General features: G+C 39.6%; 1 protein-coding gene across 1 annotated transcript in view; it reads right to left on the bottom strand.

Moving 5' to 3' along the window:
- Nucleotides 1-23,116, bottom strand: part of ITGA1 (integrin subunit alpha 1) — a gene marked incomplete in the record, with an annotated part of 198,473 nt that overhangs the window by 79,880 nt on the left and 95,477 nt on the right. Inside the window, 2 exon segments of the mRNA XM_073622297.1 lie at nucleotides 1,309-1,382; nucleotides 20,315-20,480. Coding sequence (XP_073478398.1) covers nucleotides 1,309-1,382; nucleotides 20,315-20,480 — 240 coding nt within the window.

The following is a 23,116-nucleotide window of genomic DNA, read 5'->3' as shown; positions in this document are numbered from 1 at the left end:
AAATTGGATATTTATTATAGCAAAAAGTAAAAAATATTGTGTTTTTTCAAAATTGTCCCTCTTCTTTTGTTTATAGCGCAATAAATAAAAACCGCAGAGGTGATCAAATACCACCAAAAGAAAGCTCTATTTGTGGGGAAAAAAATGATAAAAATTTAATTAAGGTGCAGTGTAACATGACCGCGCAATTGTCATTCAAAGTGCGACAGCGCTGAAAACTGAAAAATGGCTTGGGCAGGAAGGGGGTGTAAGTGCCCTGTATTGAGGTGGTTAAAGAGCTAGTATAAAAAAATGCGTTAATTGGAATTTTTCTGACTCCAAACTATTGATACAGCACTCCTATTTCCACTAAACATTTATGAATCTTGTATAAAGCTTCCCTAGAGGCCCTTCTGTATAGATGAGCTGTCCACCCACAAGCCTCATGCTGCATTGTAAAGTCTGATTGTGGTTTGGATCCAGGGGATCCCACTCACACCTCTCAACCAATAAAAAATGTAAGAGTTTCAAATTCTTCCAGGTTCTAACCTAAATGAAGTATATCTAAACCTACAGACAAAAGTATTTTACAGTGCAGCTAACCAGTCCTTAGATGTTGTGGCTGCATTCGTTTCTTATTTTTCATGCTTTTTATTTTACCTGATAATCCTGTGAATAATACATTTTTGTTCCTTCATGTCTACACTGGTTTCTCCATCCATGGTTGTCACACAAGCTGGACTTCAAATATGTTCCTTGTTCATTTCCATTACATGGTGGATTGATGGGATTAGTAGTTTACATAATAAATAGGGTTTCTTGTGCTTTCTTTAAAGCAAGCTCACAGTAAGTGACAAGGACACTGGATTTTTGACAAGAACAACATACATTTTCTGTACTTGCTGAAAATATACTTAGCCTAAAATATGAAGACTAACACAGCCATTACATTCAAGAACTAGTAAGATACAACACTGTACATGTTTTCTTCTGACTTTAGATCCATTTTAAATAAAAAAAAAAAACTTGGGCTGGAATTGGGTTCTAAAAACCCTTTTCCTGTTACAATTTTTTAGACAATATTTATGCACGATGAGTGCATAGAATGCATTCAAAGCTGTTAGCACCAAAAAGGTGCAAGATGACATTGATGCTAATGTAACAAACACCAATTTTAGGAAATCAAAAACGAACACACTAAAGAGTAAACTTACACTATAATCACTCAGACGTTATCAACAGTCAGGAATCAGAAGGAGCCTCAAGGCATACTACAGTTCTTTGAGGCACAGTATAGTGAGCAAAACAAACCGAGGAAATATTGCTTACCTTAGAATAGTGAGCACTGAATCCAGACTGAGACATTTCCATTTCGAATGACACTGTCTGTTGTTCTGTTGTAGCTTTAATGAGAAAAAAACAAAACATGTAATTGTCTTTAAGAGAATGCATTGTGGTATTGTACAGATGTGTTTATTTATTACTTATGATGAGGCAAATAAAAAGAATGTAATTGATTTTATTTGTAAATACGCCATATTTCATATCAAAACGATGTAGACTTTTATCCAGCCAGTAGATGGAGCTCTGTTCTCCTTTTTCACGCATTCTTTCATTTTTACCTCTGCTGAAAGAAGTCTGTTGTTTACAAAACTTAAAACGGAACTCATTGGTTCGTGTGACTCATTACCAAGGTGTCACACAAGAAACATCTCATGATGGGTAAAAGCAAAGAGCTCTTTCAAGACCTTCACAACCTTCGCAAAACATACTGATGGCATTGGTTACAGAATGTTCTGAATGTTCCAGTGAGCTCTGTTGGGGCCATAGTCCAGAAGTAGAAAGAATGTAATTTCACAACAAAGCGGCCACGACCAAGTGCTCCTCGCAAGATTTCTCAGTAAGAAGAATTATCAGAAGTGTTGTCCCAGAGCCAAGGACCCCTTGTGGAAAGCTTCAGAAAGGCCTGTATACACGCTCACCACGCAAGACTCCGTTTCTGAAGAAAAAGTATGTTGAAGCTCGTATAAAGTTTGCTGCACAACATTTAGACAAGCTTGTGAATTACTGGGAGAACATAGTCTGGTCAGATGATACCAAAATTTAACTCTTTGGATGCCATAATACACACCATGTTTAGAGGTAAAATAGCACTGCACATCACCCCAAAAACACCTCTATACCAACAGTGAAGTTTGGAGGTGGGAACATCATGGTGTGGGGCTGTTTTTCAGCATACAGTACTGGCAATCTTCATATCATTGAAGGAAGGATAAATGGAAAAATGTTCCAAGACATTCTTGATAAAAATATACTGCCATCTACCAGGATGTTAAAGATGAAACGAGGGTGGACATTTCAACAAGACAATGATCCCAAACACAAAGCAAACTCTCAATTGGTAGAGAGCGGGGATATGAAGTCACACACTCCATAGCACAGAGTGGAGACCTGAGTGTAATCTGAGACCTGAGTGGAAGGAATGCACATACGTCCCTCTACACAGTCTCATAGGAAAATATGGGCAGCGGAGGCTGTCAATCACAAGCTGTATGCTGGAGGGGTGGCAGCATAGGTAACTCATACAGATAGCAGAGGGAAGAGAGAGCAGAGAGGAACCACGCTGAGTGGTTTGAATTGAGGCTAGTATACAATATAGAAGGATATTCTTTGTTATTTTTTTTTCTTTTTAGAGGTTTAATTCAGACAGTGACAACCTTGAACTGCTGCAATTGCGACAATGTTTTTGAGAGATTCACTTTAAAATAACCTATTGATCCCCTCAATTATGACACAAATATGTACAGGCCATCCAGAGAACGAGGTGGGGGGACATGTACCTACTCAATACTGGCACAAACATGCCCCAGGTCACAATGCAGACCAGCTGGATATTAACCCTTCAAGCAACACATCCGCCGTGTTTTTTTTAATCATATATTAAAATGCTATTTGTGAAGTATTGACTTTGGCACCTTTAAAATCTCCATTATTTCTCTATTTTGTATATAATAAATGTGGTGTTAGTTTTGTTTTTGTTTAATGGACAGTTAAAGTAAAGCAAAGCCTTTTCTTTTTTCATTTCAGATAGTGTAAGGGAGGATTATATCCCCTGTCATTTTTGACATCTATGTCCCTTTGGGGAGATTTCCCTTCACTTCCTGTCCGATAGACAAAACAGGAAGTGAGAGGAAATCCCTCCAAAGTTGTTACCAGGGTTATCAGAACTAGTGTCCCTATTAAATGACTTCCCTTCTATTTCTGTTCTGGGGACAACTCAAAATTTGGGATTTTCTTTTGATTTCAGTTTTGGTGATAAAGGGAAACAGGACACAGAGAGGGTGAATCTCCATAACCAGGGCACAGACAGCAATAAAAAACCTGAAAGAGGTTCTAAACTCTCTCTACTCTATCCAAAACTACAAAAAACAAAATGTTTTAGCTTAAGTTATACTTTAAGGCTGGGTTCACATATGAGCACGCAGCGGCTCATAGTAGGGATCCGGTGCGTCCTTGTTCACCATTTTAGGTCTGATTTTTGGCTGAATTCGGACCTGAAACGGACCAGAAGACGCACAGGACACCTGTGCAAATCGCACCATAGCTGCTGCGGAGATATGTGAACCGGCTCCATAGAGAGTCAGACACAATCTCCTGCTATTGCGAATTGGATGCGGGGACCCGCTTCTAATTCGCACTAGTGTGAACCCAGCCTTATACAATATGTAGTTGCAGCAAATATATTGCCATATATATTGCCATTTTTAGCAGGCGATTTAATACACCTTTTAATGAAATTTGTTTTTGGTGGACCAAAACTTTTTTTGCGACTAAACAATAATTTTTATTTTTACTCTTTCTGCCCACCATATGTGCATTAATGCTTCCCCAGCATATTTCTCCATTCTGGGGATCTGTTAATATATGTCAATAAAATGAAAATTGTTTGCGTTGCGCTTGATAATCTTATATAACGGTGCCCAAAATATCTAAATAAATATTAAACAAATAAAGAAACAAAATAAATCACTTCCTTTGTGTTATGCTAGCATATAAAACAATTAAAGTGCAATGTGCATGCATGAATAGCACCAAAATACAAATACTTAAGTGATGCCTCAAACAACATGCAATATCTTACATTTAGTGTAACATGCAAACCATTAAATAACACAAAATTGCATAAAAGTGCTCTGTGCTTAGTAAACGCAGTCACTATAATCAGTGTTCAACAATCTCCATATTCTAGTGTCCTTTTAAATATCCAAAAAAAATGTGTATCCGTGTTCAACAAAATCCAAAAAAAGTCCAGTGTAGTGGATCCGTGCTGCACATCAACCGTGATTTTTTCTGGTAACCCCCCAAAGTGATTGCGCTCACCTCAAAGCGTGTGACACAGTGGCTAGCTATGTCAAATCACGCTTAGTGGCCACTCATTGGGCTCTGCAGGATATAACTGATGCGATCTCCACTCACTTTGGGTTGAAAGGCTCCATAGATATCCACTCATAGAATAAAGAGAGACTACATAGTGTAATACTATCAAACACTATTTTATTAAATAAAAATCACTTCCCACAAAGGGGTACTCACATTCTCCTGGTGCTGTTGTGCACCAGACAATATAACGCTCTATAAAACCGCTGGTTTGTATGCCGCAGGGTAAGTATTTTTCTCCCTATTCAGCTGTGTGCTTCCTCGTCCGTCCTGGCCCCTCCCCTACGCGTGTTCGGCACAGGGTCACGTGCCTTCATCAGGGGGATATGATTGGACGGTTGCCCTGTCACTTAAATACTCTCCCGGCGGCCATTTTTCCTGAGATCGAAGACAAGATCCTAATGGGCTACAATACTCTATTTCCCGGCGGCCATTTTTCCTGAGATCGAAGACAAAATACTAATGGGCTACAATACTCTATTTCCTGTGTTGCAAATCAATGGAAAGACGCTGTATAGTAAACTAATGTCTCTTCGTAACCCATTCTAAGTCTATACTAATCAGGACAAAGTTTCAGGAGAAAAAATACATTACCCCACTGCACCAACAAAGCTATGCACAATACAGTATATGTTTAATCAATTACTAAAATGTGAATAAAAACAGATCATATAAAAATGATAACAATAATAATAACAAGCAGTATCTCAGATTCCTCCCTTAAATTATTAGAAATTAAATTAAATTTTAGATAAAAAATAAAAAATAATAATTAATAATTAATAATAAATAATAAATAAAAACAAAAATAAAATAAAAATGAAATATAATCAATAAAACACTGATCACAGTACAGACGCTATCTTATATATATGGTGTTGGGGATGATCTAATGTCATGGGTGTTAACAAAAACCTGTAAACCTGAATGGAGACGCACACACTCCAAATGCTGGATATAGCAATCTCCATGTTGAATTAACCCTTACATCCTGAAATTCTCCGGATGCTTAATATAGCAATCTCCATATAAGAACAACCTTCAAAATACTCAAATCTCCCTATTACTGATGGAAAAAAGAGGAAGTGGGGGTTGAAGGGGGAAAGGGAATCCCCTCCCCTTTTTCCCCCTCTTCTCCCTTCCCTTTCCCCCTTCAACCCCCACTTCCTCTTTTTTCCATCAGTAATAGGGAGATTTGAGTATTTTGAAGGTTGTTCTTATATGGAGATTGCTATATTAAGCATCCGGAGAATTTCAGGATGTAAGGGTTAATTCAACATGGAGATTGCTATATCCAGCATTTGGAGTGTGTGCGTCTCCATTCAGGTTTACAGGTTTTTGTTAACACCCATGACATTAGATCATCCCCAACACCATATATATAAGATAGCGTCTGTACTGTGATCAGTGTTTTATTGATTATATTTCATTTTTATTTTATTTTTGTTTTTATTTATTATTTATTATTAATTATTAATTATTATTTTTTATTTTTTATCTAAAATTTAATTTAATTTCTAATAATTTAAGGGAGGAATCTGAGATACTGCTTGTTATTATTATTGTTATCATTTTTATATGATCTGTTTTTATTCACATTTTAGTAATTGATTAAACATATACTGTATTGTGCATAGCTTTGTTGGTGCAGTGGGGTAATGTATTTTTTCTCCTGAAACTTCGTCCTGATTAGTATAGACTTAGAATGGGTTACGAAGAGACATTAGTTTACTATACAGCGTCTTTCCATTGATTTGCAACACAGGAAATAGAGTATTGTAGCCCATTAGTATTTTGTCTTCGATCTCAGGAAAAATGGCCGCCGGGAAATAGAGTATTGTAGCCCATTAGGATCTTGTCTTCGATCTCAGGAAAAATGGCCGCCGGGAGAGTATTTAAGTGACAGGGCAACCGTCCAATCATATCCCCCTGATGAAGGCACGTGACCCTGTGCCGAACACGCGTAGGGGAGGGGCCAGGACGGACGAGGAAGCACACAGCTGAATAGGGAGAAAAATACTTACCCTGCGGCATACAAACCAGCGGTTTTATAGAGCGTTATATTGTCTGGTGCACAACAGCACCAGGAGAATGTGAGTACCCCTTTGTGGGAAGTGATTTTTATTTAATAAAATAGTGTTTGATAGTATTACACTATGTAGTCTCTCTTTATTCTATGAGTGGATATCTATGGAGCCTTTCAACCCAAAGTGAGTGGAGATCGCATCAGTTATATCCTGCAGAGCCCAATGAGTGGCCACTAAGCGTGATTTGACATAGCTAGCCACTGTGTCACACGCTTTGAGGTGAGCGCAATCACTTTGGGGGGTTACCAGAAAAAATCACGGTTGATGTGCAGCACGGATCCACTACACTGGACTTTTTTTGGATTTTGTTGAACACGGATACACATTTTTTTTGGATATTTAAAAGGACACTAGAATATGGAGATTGTTGAACACTGATTATAGTGACTGCGTTTACTAAGCACAGAGCACTTTTATGCAATTTTGTGTTTACAAAGCACAGAGCACTTTTATGCAATTTTGTGTTATTTAATGGTTTGCATGTTACACTAAATGTAAGATATTGCATGTTGTTTGAGGCATCACTTAAGTATTTGTATTTTGGTGCTATTCATGCATGCACATTGCACTTTAATTGTTTTATATGCTAGCATAACACAAAGGAAGTGATTTATTTTGTTTCTTTATTTGTTTAATATTTATTTAGATATTTTGGGCACCGTTATATAAGATTATCAAGCGCAACGCAAACAATTTTCATTTTATTTTATCTTGCACGACTATGAACGCGTGAACTGCGTTTGCGGCTAGATATCTATATAATTATATACACTCTTTATTTTTTTCACGCTTTGTATTATTCTACACATTTAGCAGTGGATGATTGTGGCTCACAAGATTATCCTCATTTTTGTTAATATATGTCACCAGATGACACTTAGCAGCAGCTAGTGGCTCTCAATTCAGGAATTGCTGACAGTTTCAGTCCCCATTGATGATAAGAAAGCCGGATATGACAAGGTTTCACATAGTGATCACATGCGGGTTGGAGGGGCTTCAGTGACAAAATAAGCCTTCAGCATGCAGATAGCTTTGTAGATGCCACTGCAGCATGAAGTTGACAGTACTAATCAGTTTAACCACCTCAATACTGGGCAATTACACCCCCTTCCTGCCCAGACCATTTTTCAGCTTTCAGTGCTGTCACACTTTGAATGACAAAATGCACGGTCATGATACACTGTAACCATGTGAAATTTTTATCATTTTCTTCACACAAATAGAGCTTTCTTTTGGGGGTATTTAATCACTCCTGGGTTTTTTATTTTTTCCTAAAAAAAAAAATAAAAGACCAAAAATTTTGAAAAAAAAAGTTTTCTTAGTTTCTGTCAGTAAATTTTGTAAATAAGTAATTTTTCTCCTTCACTGATGGCCACTGATGAGGTAACACTTATGGGAACTGATTAGGTGGCACTGATGTGGAGGCACAAATATTCCGCACTCATGGGCACTGATATGCGGCACTGATGGGCTCTGGGCATAAATAGGCGGCACTGGTGGGCACAGACAGGCAGCACTGGTGGGCACAGATAGGCGGCACGGATAGGCAGCACTGATTGGCGGCACTGATGGGCATTAATGGGTGGCATTGATGGGCAGCAGTAATGAGCATTGATGGGTAGCAGTGATGGGCATTGATGGGCAGTACTGATAGCCAGCACTGACTGGCATCACTAATGGCCACTGATTGCTGGCACTTGTGGGCACTGATTGCTGGTAATTGTGGGCACTGGTTGGCACTGATTGCTGGCAGTGGTGGGCAATCATTGCTGGCACTGGTGATGATCAGTGCCCTGATTACATACCTAGCTGTCCCCTGTGAGGAGATGCAGCTGATCGGCTCTCCTCTCCTCACACTCTGTTAGTGTGAGACGAGGAGCGCCAATTACCGGCATCTCCGAGTTTACATGTGACCGGCTGTGATTGGACATAGCCGATCACATGGTTAAAGAGCAGCTTTAAACAGATTGGGGTCGCGACGTGTCCTAGCCCGCCCTCGGGAGCGCGCGAGAGCAGTTGTACTGGGAGGCCATCATATGACGTCCACCCAGAACGAGAGCCGCACTACCCAGCTGTCATTTGATGGTGGGTGGGCAGCAAGTGCTTAAGATTGTAACTTTCCATTAAAATTAGAAAAAAAACATAAAAATTTAAAAAATTTAACTTTTGGCAGATTTGTCAGATTTTATCAAAACAGTGTACCAAAATCCTTATATACTCTATATCCTTAACCAGTTCCTGCATAGCCATCATTGTACTATAGTACAGTAATGTATAGAGTATAGACTTTCTTCTTTCCAGGTGGACGTCATATGACATCCTCCCGGCCTCGCCACTCGTGGTGGTGAGCTGTGTCCCTCGAACACAGAACTTCACCGATCAGGGTAAAGAGCCAATGACAGCGGCTCTTTACCATGTGATCGCTGTGCCCAATCATAGCCAATCACAAGTGTAAACAAAGACCAGTAAATCACTGTTACCGGCATCTTCTCCTCTCACAGTGATCCTGTGTGAGAAGGAGAATCTGGGAACAGTGAGTTACCATCTTATCCCCTTCCATACTATGCACAACACTGCCCTGGAATAAAGTGTACCTGTCACAGCCGCCATCAGTGCAGCCTATCAGTCTACCCATCACAGCCGTCATAAGTACAGCCTATCAGTGAGACTGTCACAGCTGCCATCGGTGCAGCCTATCAGTGTATGTAACAGTATAAATTTTGGCCTAAATTTATGAAGAAAAATTACTTATTTGCTAAATTTTATCATAAAAACTATTTTTCAGGGTTTTTTTTTTTTTTTGCTTATATTGTAAAACAATAAAAAAAAAGTGGTGATTAAATTCCACCAAAAGAAAGCTCTGTCTGTCTCAAAAAAAAATAAAAACTTTGTTGGGGTACAGCAATGCATGACTAATGCGTGATTAATTGTCATTCAAAGTGTGACAGCGCTGAAATCTGAAAATTAGCCTCCGCAGGAAGAGGTTAAAAGTGCCTGGTATTGAAATGGTTACAAAAATATAAACATTATTTAGGTATGCAAATTAGTAATAGAATTATTGTCAAGTTATTGTCATGCTGACTGCTGAATTTTGTCTAGGCACCTAGGCCTGACCTTTAGTCATTACAGGGTTTAATAGAATTACTGTACAGCATTGTATTGTATGCATTGTTTCGTGATTATTTGCTCCTTTTTAGAAATATAAGAACTCTGAGACTGTAAAGTCATCCACACGCCTGACATTCATTTACCATCAGAAACGCTTTCCCAAGACCTTTAGCTTGTCTCTTCCTCCTTAGACCTATACATGAGAAATTACATAAACCTCCAGAGACCTACATAAAGTAAAACACTGTTTTATCTTCCTCCTAAACACTTATGTAACCACAGGAAGTACATACACAGACTTTTGTTTAAAATAACATGTTTTAAGCTGTTGCAGAAAACTTGATTTTTGTAACTCTCTCTGGAAATATTCAGCTTCTCAATCAGAGCAAAATATAATAGAGGTCAGGTAACTACATGCCCACTCACAATGGGAAAGCTGGAATTCATAACATATCCTTGTAATTAAAGGATAGTAATAATGTAAATACATCAAGGACCTTTCCACTACACAAGGTTGGATCCAAGGGTGGTTCCAGAGGAGAGCCCTGAGTGAAATCTAAGGTGGGGCTCATAAATCCCCATCATCCACATCTTCTGCTTGAAGTACCGTATTTATTGGCGTATAGCACGCGCCGGCGTAAAACACGCACCCCAATTTAAGACGGTTTCAGGAATTTTTTTTTTTTTTTTTTAAATAAACTGCTTGGAAGCAAAATAATGGTCAGTGAGCATCAATGCAGCCTGATTAATGCCTATCTGCAGCTTCAGTGCAGCCTGATCTGTGCCCATATGCAGCCTGATCTGTGCCCATCTGCAACCTGATCTGTGCCCATCTGCAGCCTAATCAGTGTCCATCTGCAGCCTAATCAGTGTCCATCTGCAGCCTAATCAGTGCCCATCTGCAGCCTAATCAGTGCCCATCTGCAGTCTAATCAGTGTCCATCTGCAGTCTAATCAGTGTCCATCTACAGTCTAATCAGTGTCCATCTGCAGTCTAATCAGTGTCCATCTGCAGTCTAATAAGTGTCCATCTGCAGTCTAATCAGTGTCCATCTGCAGTCTAATCAGTGTCCATCTGCAGTCTAATCAGTGTCCATCTGCAGTCTAATCAGTGTCCATCTGCAGCCTAATCAGTGCCCATCTGCAGTCTAATCAGTGTCCATCTGCAGCCTAATCAGTGTCCATCTGCAGTCTAATCAGTGTCCATCTGCAGTCTAATCAGTGTCCATCTGCAGTCTAATCAGTGTCCATCTGCTGTCTAATCAGTGTCCATCTGCTGTCTAATCAGTGTCCATCTGCTGTCTAATCAGTGTCCATCTGCAGTCTAATCAGTGTCCATCTGCAGTCTAATCAGTGCCCATCTGCAGTCTAATCTGTGCCCATCAGCAGTCTAATAAGTGCCCATCTGCAGTCTAATAAGTGCCCATCTGCAGCCTAACAAGTGCCCATCTGCAGCCTAACAAGTGCCCATCTGCAGCCTAATAAGTGTCCACCTGCAGCTTGATCAGTGTTCATCTGCAGCCTTGACGAGGGGAAGGAGGGGACGAGCGCTGCCGAAATAGAGCTGGATCTCCTGTGTACTCAGCTCGGCGTCACACCCAGTCCCGCCCCTTGGCCCAAATCCTATGATGGACATAACGCTGGTCCAATGCCGGGACGTCAATGCTAGGAGATGTCCAGGGGGCGGGACTGAGCGTGACTGCGAGCCGAGCCGAGTACACAGGAGATCCGGCTCTATTTCGGCAGCGCTCGTCCCCTCCTTCCCCTCGGTGGCAGCCTATATCGATGTATAACGTGCACACAAGATTTTCCCCCTATTTTAAGGGGAAAAAGTGCATGTTATACGCCGATAAATACAGTATTTGCCAGCATGCCCATAACTGTTAATCAAATGTGTATATAGTGTGTATGTATATTTACAGTATGTATGTGTAGTTTTTAGTGCTCAGCATAATAAATGCAAAAATAAAAAAAGAGAATATATATATATATGTATGTATATATATATATATATATATATATATATATATATATATATATATATATATATATATATATATATATATATATATATATATACACACAGTTGTGCTCATAAGTTTACATACCCTGGCAAATTGTAATGATTTCTTGGCCATTTTTCAGAGACTATGAATGATAACACAAAAAGTTTTCTTTCACTCATGGTTAGTGTTAGTGTTTGGTTGAAGCCATTTATTATCAATCAGCTGTGTTACTCTTTTTAAATCATAATCACAACAGAAACTACCCAGATGACCCTGATCAAAAGTTTACATACCCTGAGGATTTTGGCCTGATAACATGCACACAAGTTGACACAAAGGGGTTTGAATGGCTATTAAAGGTAACCATCCTCACCTGTGATCTGTTTGCTTATAATTAGTGTGTGTGTATGAAAGGTCAATGAGTTTGTGGACTCCTGACAGACCCTTGCATCTTTCATCCAGTGCTGCACTGATGTTTCTGGATTCTGAGTAATAGGGAAAGCAAAAGAATTCTCAAAGGATCTGCGGTAAAAGGTAGTTGAACTGTATAAAACAGGAAAGGGATATAACAAAAAATATGCAAGGAATTGAGAATGCCAATCAGGAGTGTTCAAACTCTAATCAAGAAGTGGAAAATGAGGGGTTCTGCTGAAACCAAACCATGGTCAGGTAGACCAACTTAAATTTCAGCAACAACTGCCAGGAAAATTGTTCGGGATGCAAAGAAAAACCCACAAATAACTTCAGGTAAAATACAGGACTCTCTGAAAACATGTGGTGAAGGCGCCAGAAGAAAGCCATTACTACGCAAATGCCACAAAGTATCCTGCTTACAATACGCCAAACAGCACAGGGACAAGCCTCAAACCTTTTGGCACAAAGTCATTTGGAGTAATGAGACCAAAATTGAGCTTTTTGGCCACAACCATAAACGCTTCATTTGGAGAGGAATCAACAAGGCCTATGATGAAAGGTACGGAGTGGCTGACGTTTTGGGGATGTGTGAGCTACAAAGGCACAGGAAATTTGGTCAAAATTGATGGCAAGATGAATGCAGCATGTTAGCAAAAAATACTGGAGGAACATTTGCATTCATCATCCAGGAAGCTGCGCATGGGACGTACTTGGACATTCCAACATGACAATGATCCAAAACACAAGGCCAAGTCGATCAGTCATTTGCTACATCAAAATAAAGTGAAAGTTCTGCAGTGGCCATCTCAGTCTCCTGACCTCAATATCATTGAGCCACTCTGGGGAGATCTCAAATGTGCAGTTCATGTAAGACAGCCCAAGAATTTACAGGAACTGGAGGCTTTTTGCCAAGAAGAATGGGCAGCTTTACCATCTGAGAAGATAAAGAGCCTCATCCACACATACCACAAGAGACTTCAAATTGTCATTGATGTTAAAGGAGGCAATACACGGTATTAAGAACTGGGGTATGTAAACTTTTGATCAGGGTCATTTGACTAGTTTCTATTGTAATTATGACTTAAAAAGAGTAAACAGAGTTGATTGATATTACATGGCTTCAACCAAACACAAACCATGAGTGAAAGAAAAGTTTGTGTTATCATTCATATTCTCTGAAAAATGGCCAAGAAATCATAAATTGTGCCAGGGTATGTAAACTTATGAGCACAACTGTATATACCGAGCAAAATTATAAATGCAACACTTCTGTGTTTGCCCCTATTTATCATGAGCTGAATGCAAAGCTCTACGACTTTTTCTATGTACACAAAAGGCCTATTTCTCTCAAATATTGGACAATGAACACAGGTGTATTTTATTGATGGCATTTTGAATGTACAGAGATACCGTGATGAGATCCTGAGGCCCATTGCTGTACTATTCATCCACGACCATCACCTCATGTTGCATCATGATAATGCATGGCCCCATGTTGCAAGGATCTGTACACAATTCCTGTAAGCTGAAAACATCCCAGTTCTTGCATGGCCAGCATACTCACTGGACATGTAAACCATTGAGCATGTTTGATATGCTCTGGATTTGCGTATACGACAGCACGTTCCAGTTTCTGCCAATATCCAGCAACTTCACACAGCCATTGAAGAGGAATGGACCAACATTCTACAGGCCACGATCAACAACCTGATCAACTCTATGTGAAGGAGAGGTGCTGCAAATGGTGGTCACACCAGATACTGTTTTTCAGACCCCCCCGACTCCCGAATACAGTAAAACTACACAATTTAGAATGGCCTTTTATTGTGACCAGCCTAAGGCACACCTGTGCAATAATCATGCTGTCTAATCAGCATCTTGATATGCCACACCTGTGAGGTGGTTGGATTATCTCGGCAAAGGAAAAGTGCTCACTAACACAGATTTAGACAGATTTGTGAACAATATTTGTGAGAAATAGGCCGTTTGTGTACATAGAAAAAGTCGCAGATCTTTGCGTTCAGCTCATGATAAATAGGGGCAAACAGAAAAATGTTGCATTTATATATATTCCATTTTTTATTTTTGCATTTATTATGCTGAGAACTAAAAACTACACATTTGTCAAACTGAATCCTAATGCTTTCCTTTGGGTTTGGACAGAGTAAGGGTCTTTTCACACTGCTCTTTAGCAAAATTGTGGTAAAAACTAGTGATTTTTCTGTGTTTCAGATGCGTTTCCTGTGTGTTTCTGGTGCGTTTTTGTGTTGCCTGTACCTGTGAAAAAGGACATATGACTCAAAAACACACCAAAACTTTCCTTTCATTGTACCCCATTTGAGAAATTTACTTTCACTTCCTGTCTCATCACACAATAGGATGTGATTGAAGATCCCTCCTAAGTGTCACCATTGGAAGATTTCCCTTATCTTTTCCTTACCCACTTAAAACTCAAAATTTTAGATTTGCCCTCACGTCCTGGCAACAGTGGTCACTGGGACAAATAGTGAGTAGGGATGAGCCGAACACACCTCACATGCGAACACTGTTAAAGTCTATAAGAAAACGAACATGCAAAATCAAAAGTGTTCATTTTAAAGGCTTATATGAAACTTATTGCCATAAAAAGTGTTTGGGGACCCGGGTCCTGCCCCATGGGACATGTATCAATGTAAAAAAAGTTTTAAAAATGGACGTTGTTTCAGGAGCAGTGATTTTAAGAATGCTTAAACAATAAAAATGAAATATTAAAATGTGAAAAAGTGTAGCGCTAAAGTACAAAACCTCTCATCAGGAGAAGTTATAAAATAACAAAAAAGATTCCAACACTCAAGTGAAAAGATTGTACCAAGTTGTATAACTATACAGGTATATAGAGTTGAATTATGAATGTGTAGTCTAATTGCTTAGACAAACACTCATTCATGAATAGTGCAAAAATGTGAAGCTATTTAACCAGCTCTAAGAAGGTACCATAAACAATTAATAAAAATATAATAAAGTGAAAAGAAAAATATGGGTGACAAAATAAATGGTATTAACCCACTAAGTGATGATTTGAAATATCTATCTTGTCTAGTCCCAAATTACTTCATGTAAATTGAAGTGAATTCTCTTTATTTACATGAAGTAATTTGGGACTAGACAAGTTTCAATGTTTCCTTTTGATGATTACACTATTTATTAGAATTATGGACATTTCATTATCATTATTTTTATCACTGCCATGTACACCTACTGCAATTTTTTATATCTAAGATAGATATTTCAAATCATCACTTAGTGGGTTAATACCATTTATTTTGTCACCCATATTTTTTCTTTTCAATTTATTATATTTTTATTAATTGTTTATGGTACCTTCTTAGAGCTGGTTAAATAGCTTCACATTTTTGCACTATTCATGAATGAGTGTTTGTCTAAGCAATTAGACTACACATTCATAATTCAACTCTATATACCTGTATAGTTATACAACTTGGTACAATCTTTTCACTTGAGTGTTGGAATCTTTTTTGTTATTTTATAACTTCTCCTGATGAGAGGTTTTGTACTTTAGCGCTACACTTTTTCACATTTTAATATTTTGCACAATTTGGTCAATTTGTAGTGTTGGCTGCTGTTTGAATTTCTTAGACTGGCGCAGTATTTTTTACTTATATTTTAATAAAAATGAAATGTTCCTTTAAATATCGTGCCTGGGGGTCCCCTTAGTCTGCCTGTAAAGTAGCACATTTCCCCCATGTTTATAACAGTACCGCAGCAAAATTACATTTCCAAAGGAAAAAATGTAATTTAAAATTGCTCGTGGCTGTAATGTATTCCCAGCAATATACATAAAAAATCATTGAAAAAAAATGGCGTGGGTTTCACCTCCACCCAGTCCATTACCAGGTGCTTCCGGTCTGGTATGGATATTAAGGGGAACTCCATGCCAAAATGTAAAAAAAAAATGGCGTGGGGGTCCCCCCCAAAAAGCCATACCAGACCCTTGTCCGAGCATGCAACCTGTCAGGCCGCAGGGAAAGGTGAGGACGAGAGAGCGCCCCCCCGAACTGTAGCAGGCCACATGCCTTCAACATGGGGAGGGTACTTTGGGGTCCCCCCCAAAGCACCTGGTCCCATGTTAATGGGGACAAGGGCCTCATCCCCACAACCCTTGCCCAGTGGTTGTGGCGGTCTGCGAGCGGGGGCGTATCGGAATCTGGAAGCCCCAAAAAAGTAAAAAAAGTAAAAACTACAGAAGACAGTTTTTGACAATTCCTTTATTTAAAAAAAAGGGTCCCCATACCCATGCACATGGGGGGGCGGGATCTGGAGGCCCCCTTGTTAAAGGGGGCTTCCAGATTCAGATAAGCCCCCAACCGCAGACCCCCACAACCACCGGGCAAGGGTTGTGGGGTTGAGGCTTTTGTCCCCATCAACATGGGGACAAGGTGCTTTGTGGGGACCCACGCTCTCTCGCCCCCCCTTTTCCTGCGGCCTGCCAGACTGCATGCTTGGATAAGGGTCTGGTATAGATTTTGGGGGGACCCCATGCCATTTTTTTTTTCATTTTGGCATAGGGTTCCCCTTAAAATCCATACCAGACCTAAAGGGCCTGGTATGGATTTTGGGGGTGGGCCCCCATGGCATTTTTTTTTTTACATTTTGGTGCAGGGTTCCCCTTAACCACTTCAATACACTGTGATATATAAACTACACTATATATATATATATAGGAAGGAAGGAAGTGCCAGTAATCGGTTCTCATTGCCTCACACTGACAGAGTGTGAGGAGAGGAGAGACGATCAGTGGCATCTCCTCAGAGGAGACAGCTAGGAATGTAATCAGGGCACTGGTCATCAGTGCCCTGATTACAATAGTGCAATATAGTGTCACAAATCAGTGCCCACTATTGCCCACCCATGCCAGCTATCAGTGCCCACCAGTGGCAGCAATCAGTGCCCACCACTTCCCACCAGTGCCCCCAATCAGTGCCCATTAACGATACCAGTCAATGCTGGCAATCAGTGCTACCTATCAGTGCTGCCCATCAATGCCCATCACTGCTGTCAATCAATGCCCATCAGTAATGCCCATCATTATCGCCCATTAGTGCCACCCATCAATTCTCATCTGTGCCCATCAGTACTGCCGATTCGTGCCACCTATCAGTACCCACTAGTGCCACCTATCAGTGCCCACCAGTGCCACCTAACAGTACCCATCAGTGCCGCCTATCAGTGCTCATCAGTGCCACATATCAGTGCCACCTATCAGTGCCCATAAGTGCCGCATATTAGTGCCTCCTCATCAGTGCCACCTAATCAGTGCCCATAAGTGCTGCCTCATCAGTGCCCATAAGTGCCACCTCATCAATTCCCACCAGTTCAGCCTATCAGTGCCCGTCAGTACCGTCTCATCAGCGCACATCAGTGAAGGCGAAAAATGACTTAGTTACAAAATTTACTGACAGAAAAAAGTAAAAAACATTTTTTTTTCAAAATTTTTGGTCTTTTTTTTGTAAAAAAAAAAAAACCCAGCAGTGATTAAATACCACCAAAAGAAAGCTCTATTTGTGTGAAGAAAATGATAAAAAAGTTGTTTGGGTACAGTGTAGCATGACCGCGCAATTGTCATTCAAAGTGCGGCAGGGCTGAAAGCTGAAAAATGGCTTGGGCAGGAAGGGGGTGTAAGTGTTCGGTAAATTTTAGAACAAACGGACACCCGATGTACGAATAGAACTTATGTTCAACTCAAACTCGGGGTCATCCTAATAGTGAGTATGAACCCCAGTAATAAAAAAAAGTAAGATTAAAGTATATATCTAAAGCCCAAAAAATGCAATCCTTGGATAAAGTAGGGCACTGTTAGAAACCCTGAAAAGTCTTCTTTTGGTGAATGTGTCTCAATAAGTGAGAGCAAGAATGTATATTTGTAAGAATATGTGTTATATACTGTATATAATTAGAACTTCTTTCATTTTTTTTAGTAGTCTGTGCTAAGCTGGAGATTTCCCTTACTTCATTACCTGGAGACACAACAGGAAGTGGGAGGAAGTGGGAGGAAAGTCCCTTTTGACAGATGTCACCAGCACAGGTGTCAACATTGGAAGATTTTCCCTTGCCTGTACTGTAAAATTTCCTATTAATTTCAGTCCTGGTGACAAGGACAATGAGAAAGGATAAATCTACCCAGCGGGTTTGCAGACATCCGTAACAAAAACTGAATTGAGGTTTACATTTTTCAATGCTGGAACTTTTTTTTGGCACCTATGTTAACACCTTCCCGCCTAAGCTCTTTTCTGACATTTGTTGCTTACAAGTTAAAATCCATATTTTTTGCTAGAAAATTACTTAGAACCCCCAATCATAAAATATATATTTTTGGCAGTGCCCTTAGAGAATAAAATGGCAATTGTTGCAATATTTTATTTTCACAGTATTTGTGCAGCGGTCTTCCAAAACGCAATTTTTTTGGAAATAATTCATGAATTAAAAAAATGAAACAGTAAAGTTAACCCAATTTTTTTGCATAATGTGAAAGATGATGTTACACAAAGTAAATAGACACCTAATATGTCATGCTTTAAAATTGCGCACACTTGTGGAATGGCAACAAACTACGGTACTTAAAAATCTCCATAGGCAACGTTTTAAAAATGTCTGCAGGTTACCAGTTTAGAGTTAAAGGAGTTCTTGTGCTAGAATTATTGCTCTTGCTCTAACAATCGTGGTGATACCTCACATGCGTGGTTTGAACACTGTTTACATTTGCGGTCGTGACTTACATATACATTCACTTCTGCGCACGAGCATGCTTTACATTTTTTTATTATTATTATTATATTTATTTATTTATTACACTGTCCCTTTGAAAAAAAAAAATTCTGATCCCTTTTATTGCTGTCAGAAGGAATGTAAACATCCCTTGTGACAGTAAAAGGCAGTGACTGGTACTCTTTATGGAGGGATCTGGGGTCTATAAGACCCAAAATTCAACCTTTGCACTTAAAAGTATTCAAAAAGGCAAGTTTGGCTGTTTTGAATATGGTAATTTTTTAAAAATTTGGCGCCCTTAAGTCGTCTGTAAACCGGAAGTAATGTCACAACATTGCTTCTGGGTAACTACATCCGAGACCCAATCAAAGCTGATTTCGGCTTCGTTCCGGTCCCGTGGGATGAGACACCCCGGGACGAGCCGCAGAAGGCTGCTTTGGATAACAGCTGAGCGGCTTTTTAGCCATATCAGTTGTTATCCCAAGAAAGCCAGCTGCCGGCTCTAAAAAACGATACCGGGGTGATGCGTGTAGTTGCATGCACCACCCCGGTACAATCCCTTCAAGCCAAGGCTGCATATTTGCATACGGTTGGCGGGAAGGGGTTAAAAAGAACATATTAGGCCTCATGATTACTTAAAACTCCACTATCATTATGTACTTTCTGTATGCAGGGGCCTTGTAGAATAAAATTATGGCGGTGGCAATTATTAATGTCACATGATATTTAAATAAAAGATAAACAAACTTTTGTCTGTTAAAGCAGACAGGAGTTTGTTTAAATTATTGTACTGCTGTTGATGTGGCAGGGATAGGGCTAAGACAGACCATACATGATGCATTTCCCCATCAAAAAATGGTTCCATTTTCCATCAACACACTCTGTTGATGAGGGAATCCTTCCCGCAGAGCTATTATATTCTAACAGAGGGGAGCCTTCCATGCCATCTGAATACAATGATCAGTCTTGCTGGATTTAGCCAGCTGCACTGATTGAGCGAAATAAGAGATTAAGACAGGGGTCTTCAAACTACGGCCCTTCAGTTGTTCAGGAACTACAATTCCCATCATGCCTAGTCATGTCTGGGAATGTCAAAGTTTTACAATGCCTCATGGGATGTGTAGTTCTGCAACAGCTGGAGGGCCATAGTTTGAGGATCCCTGGATTAAGAGATCGATTTCTGTACAACCAACCTACCCATGGATGGATCAAAATTCGACCGGTCCCTGCTGAACTAGCCAAATTTGGATCCACCTATGGTTGGGTTAAGACTTCCCCCACTCAATCCAAATAAAAAAATGGTTTTGGCTTTAGATGTTTTTTAATTGCAAATGCTACTAGTAAATTGTAAGGGTTAAGTTAAGAGTCTAAGTAAGAGGATGGATCATTTAGATATTATAGGAAATTTTTGAGCTTGCCCGTTGGACAAAAAAATGCACTTGTGTGTTTTACACACTTGTCTAAGTGCGGTCATAGCTAAATTGTGGCAGCCCACATATCTTTTACTTGTGTTTTCAGTACCTTCAAGAGCAAATATCCGTTCTCCCAGTGATTCCGCAATTGTTGAAAGAACCAACTCATCCGACACATTAAAGAAATGTTTCTCTTTTGGGTCACTTGCAATAGATTTAATCTCATTGATCAATTTTTCCGTACTTATGTTTCCTCTGTTGTAGTACCCAAGAATCTAAAATGATAACACATTACATAGATATATGCAGTACATGCACAAATTACTTGTTTTTTTTTTTTTTTTTACCTTTTTGTACTTTTTTGAATTTTTTAAATGATTACAGCAATATCCCAATCATTTTTACCTTATTTTAACCAAGGTTGAAACATACCAGCAACTATCCTAACTTGTCCAATTTACAAACTCTTTCCTCCATTTATCTTCAAATATTTCCCAGACTCCTAAAGTAAACCTGTTATAAGTGTGAGAAGTCACCTAAAGTGGGTGTGAAAGTTGGGTGTGAGGCACTGGCTGTGGACAGTGTGTGTATGTGTCACTTACTGTAGGTTTCACACATGCACATGGTGAGAGGCTCCAGGGTTGATGCCTGATATGGGGAAAACAAACTTGATTTCCTGTTCTTAATATGTTCTACATAGTTACATAGTAGGTGAGGTTGAAAAAAGATCATCAAGTCCAACCTATGTGTGTGATTATATGTCAGTATTACATTGTATGTCCCTGTATGTTGCAGTCGTTCAGGTGCTTATCTAATAGTTTCTTGAAACTATCAATGCCCCCCACTGAGATCACTGCCTTTGGAAGGGAATTCCACATTCTTGCCGCTCTTACAGTAAAGAACCCTCTTACTGGTCCGTTCTCAGTCTTGGAGCCTGAAGGTTTTACAGAACTTTCAGTGGGAATAAGTCTCCATTCCCCGGTCCACATCCTACCTGGTAACTAGGCCTTTATTTTTAGTCTTAGCTGACCAAAGACAGGTCCGTCTCAAAAAAAAAAAAAAAAATAGAATATCACCAAAAAGTTAATTTATTTCAGTAATTCAATTCAAAAGGTGAAACTCATATATTATATGGATTTATATATAGTAGTATATATATTTATATTATTATATTATAATTCTAAATAAGATTAATAGTATGCACTTAATAGTTGGTCAGGGCTCCTTTTGCATGAATTACTGCATCAATGCGGCTTGGCATGAAGGCGATCAGCCTGTGGTGTTATGGAAGCCCAGGTTGCTTTGATAGCGACCTTAAGCTTGTCTGCATTGTTGGGTTGGGTGCCTCTCATCTTCCTCTTGACAATACCCCACAGATTCTCTATAGGGTTTAGGACAGGCGAGTTTGCTGGACAATCAAGCACAGTGACACCATGATCATTAAACCAGGTATTGGTACTTTTGGCAGTGTGGGCAGGTGCCAAGTCCTGCTGGAAAATTAAATTAGCATCTCCATAAAGCTGGTCACAGAGGGAAGCATGAAGTGCTCTAGAATTTCCTGGTAAATGGCTCTGCTAACTTTGGACTTAAATAAACACAGTGGACCAACATCAGCGGATGACATGGCTCCCCAAATCATCACTGACTGCGGAAAATTCACACTGGACCTCGTGCAACTTGGATTCTGTGCCTCTTCACTCTTCCCTTAGACTCTGGGCCATTGATTTCCAAATTAAATGGAGAATTTACTTTTCTTTTATCCGAAAAGAGGACTTTGGACCACTGAGCAACAGTTCAGTCATTTTTCTCCTTAGCCCAGGTAAGACGCTTCTGACTTTGTCTCTGGTTTTCACCTTTCTGGTTCAGGAATGGCTTGACACAAGGAATGCCACAGTTGTAGCCTATGTCATGAATATGTCTGTGTGGTGTGGCTCTTGAAGCACTGACACCAGCTGTAGTCCACTCCTTGTGAATCCCCCCAAATTCTTGAATGGCCTTTACTTCACAATCCTCTCAAGGCTGTGATTATCTCTGTTGCTTGTGTACCTTTTTCTACCACACATTTTCCTTCCACTCAATTTTCCATTAATATGCTTGGATACAGCACTCTGTGAAGAGCCAGCTTCTTTAGCAGTAACCTTTTGTGACTTACCCTCCTTATGGAGGGTGTTAATGACTCTCTTCTGGACAACTGTCAAGTCAGCAGTCTTCCTCAAGATTGTGTAACCTACTGAACCAGACTGAGAGACCATTTAAAGGCTCAGGAAACCTTTATATGTGTTTTGAGTTAATTAGCTGATTAAAGTGTTACACCATGAGTCTACAATATTGAACTTTTTCACTATATTCTAATTTTCTGAGATACTGAATTTTGGGTTTTCACTAGCTGTAAACCATAATCATCAAAATTAATAGAAAGAAATGCTTGAAATATATCACTTTGTGTGCAGTGAATCTATATTATATATGAGTTTCACCTTTAGAATTAAATTACTGAAATAAATTAACTTTTTGATGATATTCTCATTTTTTGAGACGCACCTGTACATGTAAGCTGCTCTGACTGATGCTCAGGACTTTCTCTCTTTCTCTTGTTCTCCCTGCCATGGGAATCTGCTGCTGGGTAAAAGGGTTGAGTGTTGACAAAGCACTAAAAGGTACAAGAGCAGCTTGCTTGTATTGGGGAACCCATTAAGGACATCATGTTAGTCTAGAACTGACCTGAATTTAGTTACTTGCTCACAGAAGCAGATGTTTTGCTTGCATTAAGGTATGGACTTGCTGTACAATGCCTTCCTGTATTGAGAACTATCGCCTTGCTGAATAACAGTGCAAACCTGCTTAGACTGTTCCTTGGAGCCCCATGTCTCATGCATAGTTTACCGCAGCCAATATCAGTAAAGCCTGTCCC

This window comes from Aquarana catesbeiana, linkage group LG01 (assembly GCF_042186555.1).
Source record: "Aquarana catesbeiana isolate 2022-GZ linkage group LG01, ASM4218655v1, whole genome shotgun sequence".
Lineage (NCBI taxonomy): Eukaryota > Metazoa > Chordata > Amphibia > Anura > Ranidae > Aquarana > Aquarana catesbeiana.
Note: the sequence above shows the minus strand (reverse complement) of the source record. Positions and strands in the feature narration are given on the sequence as shown.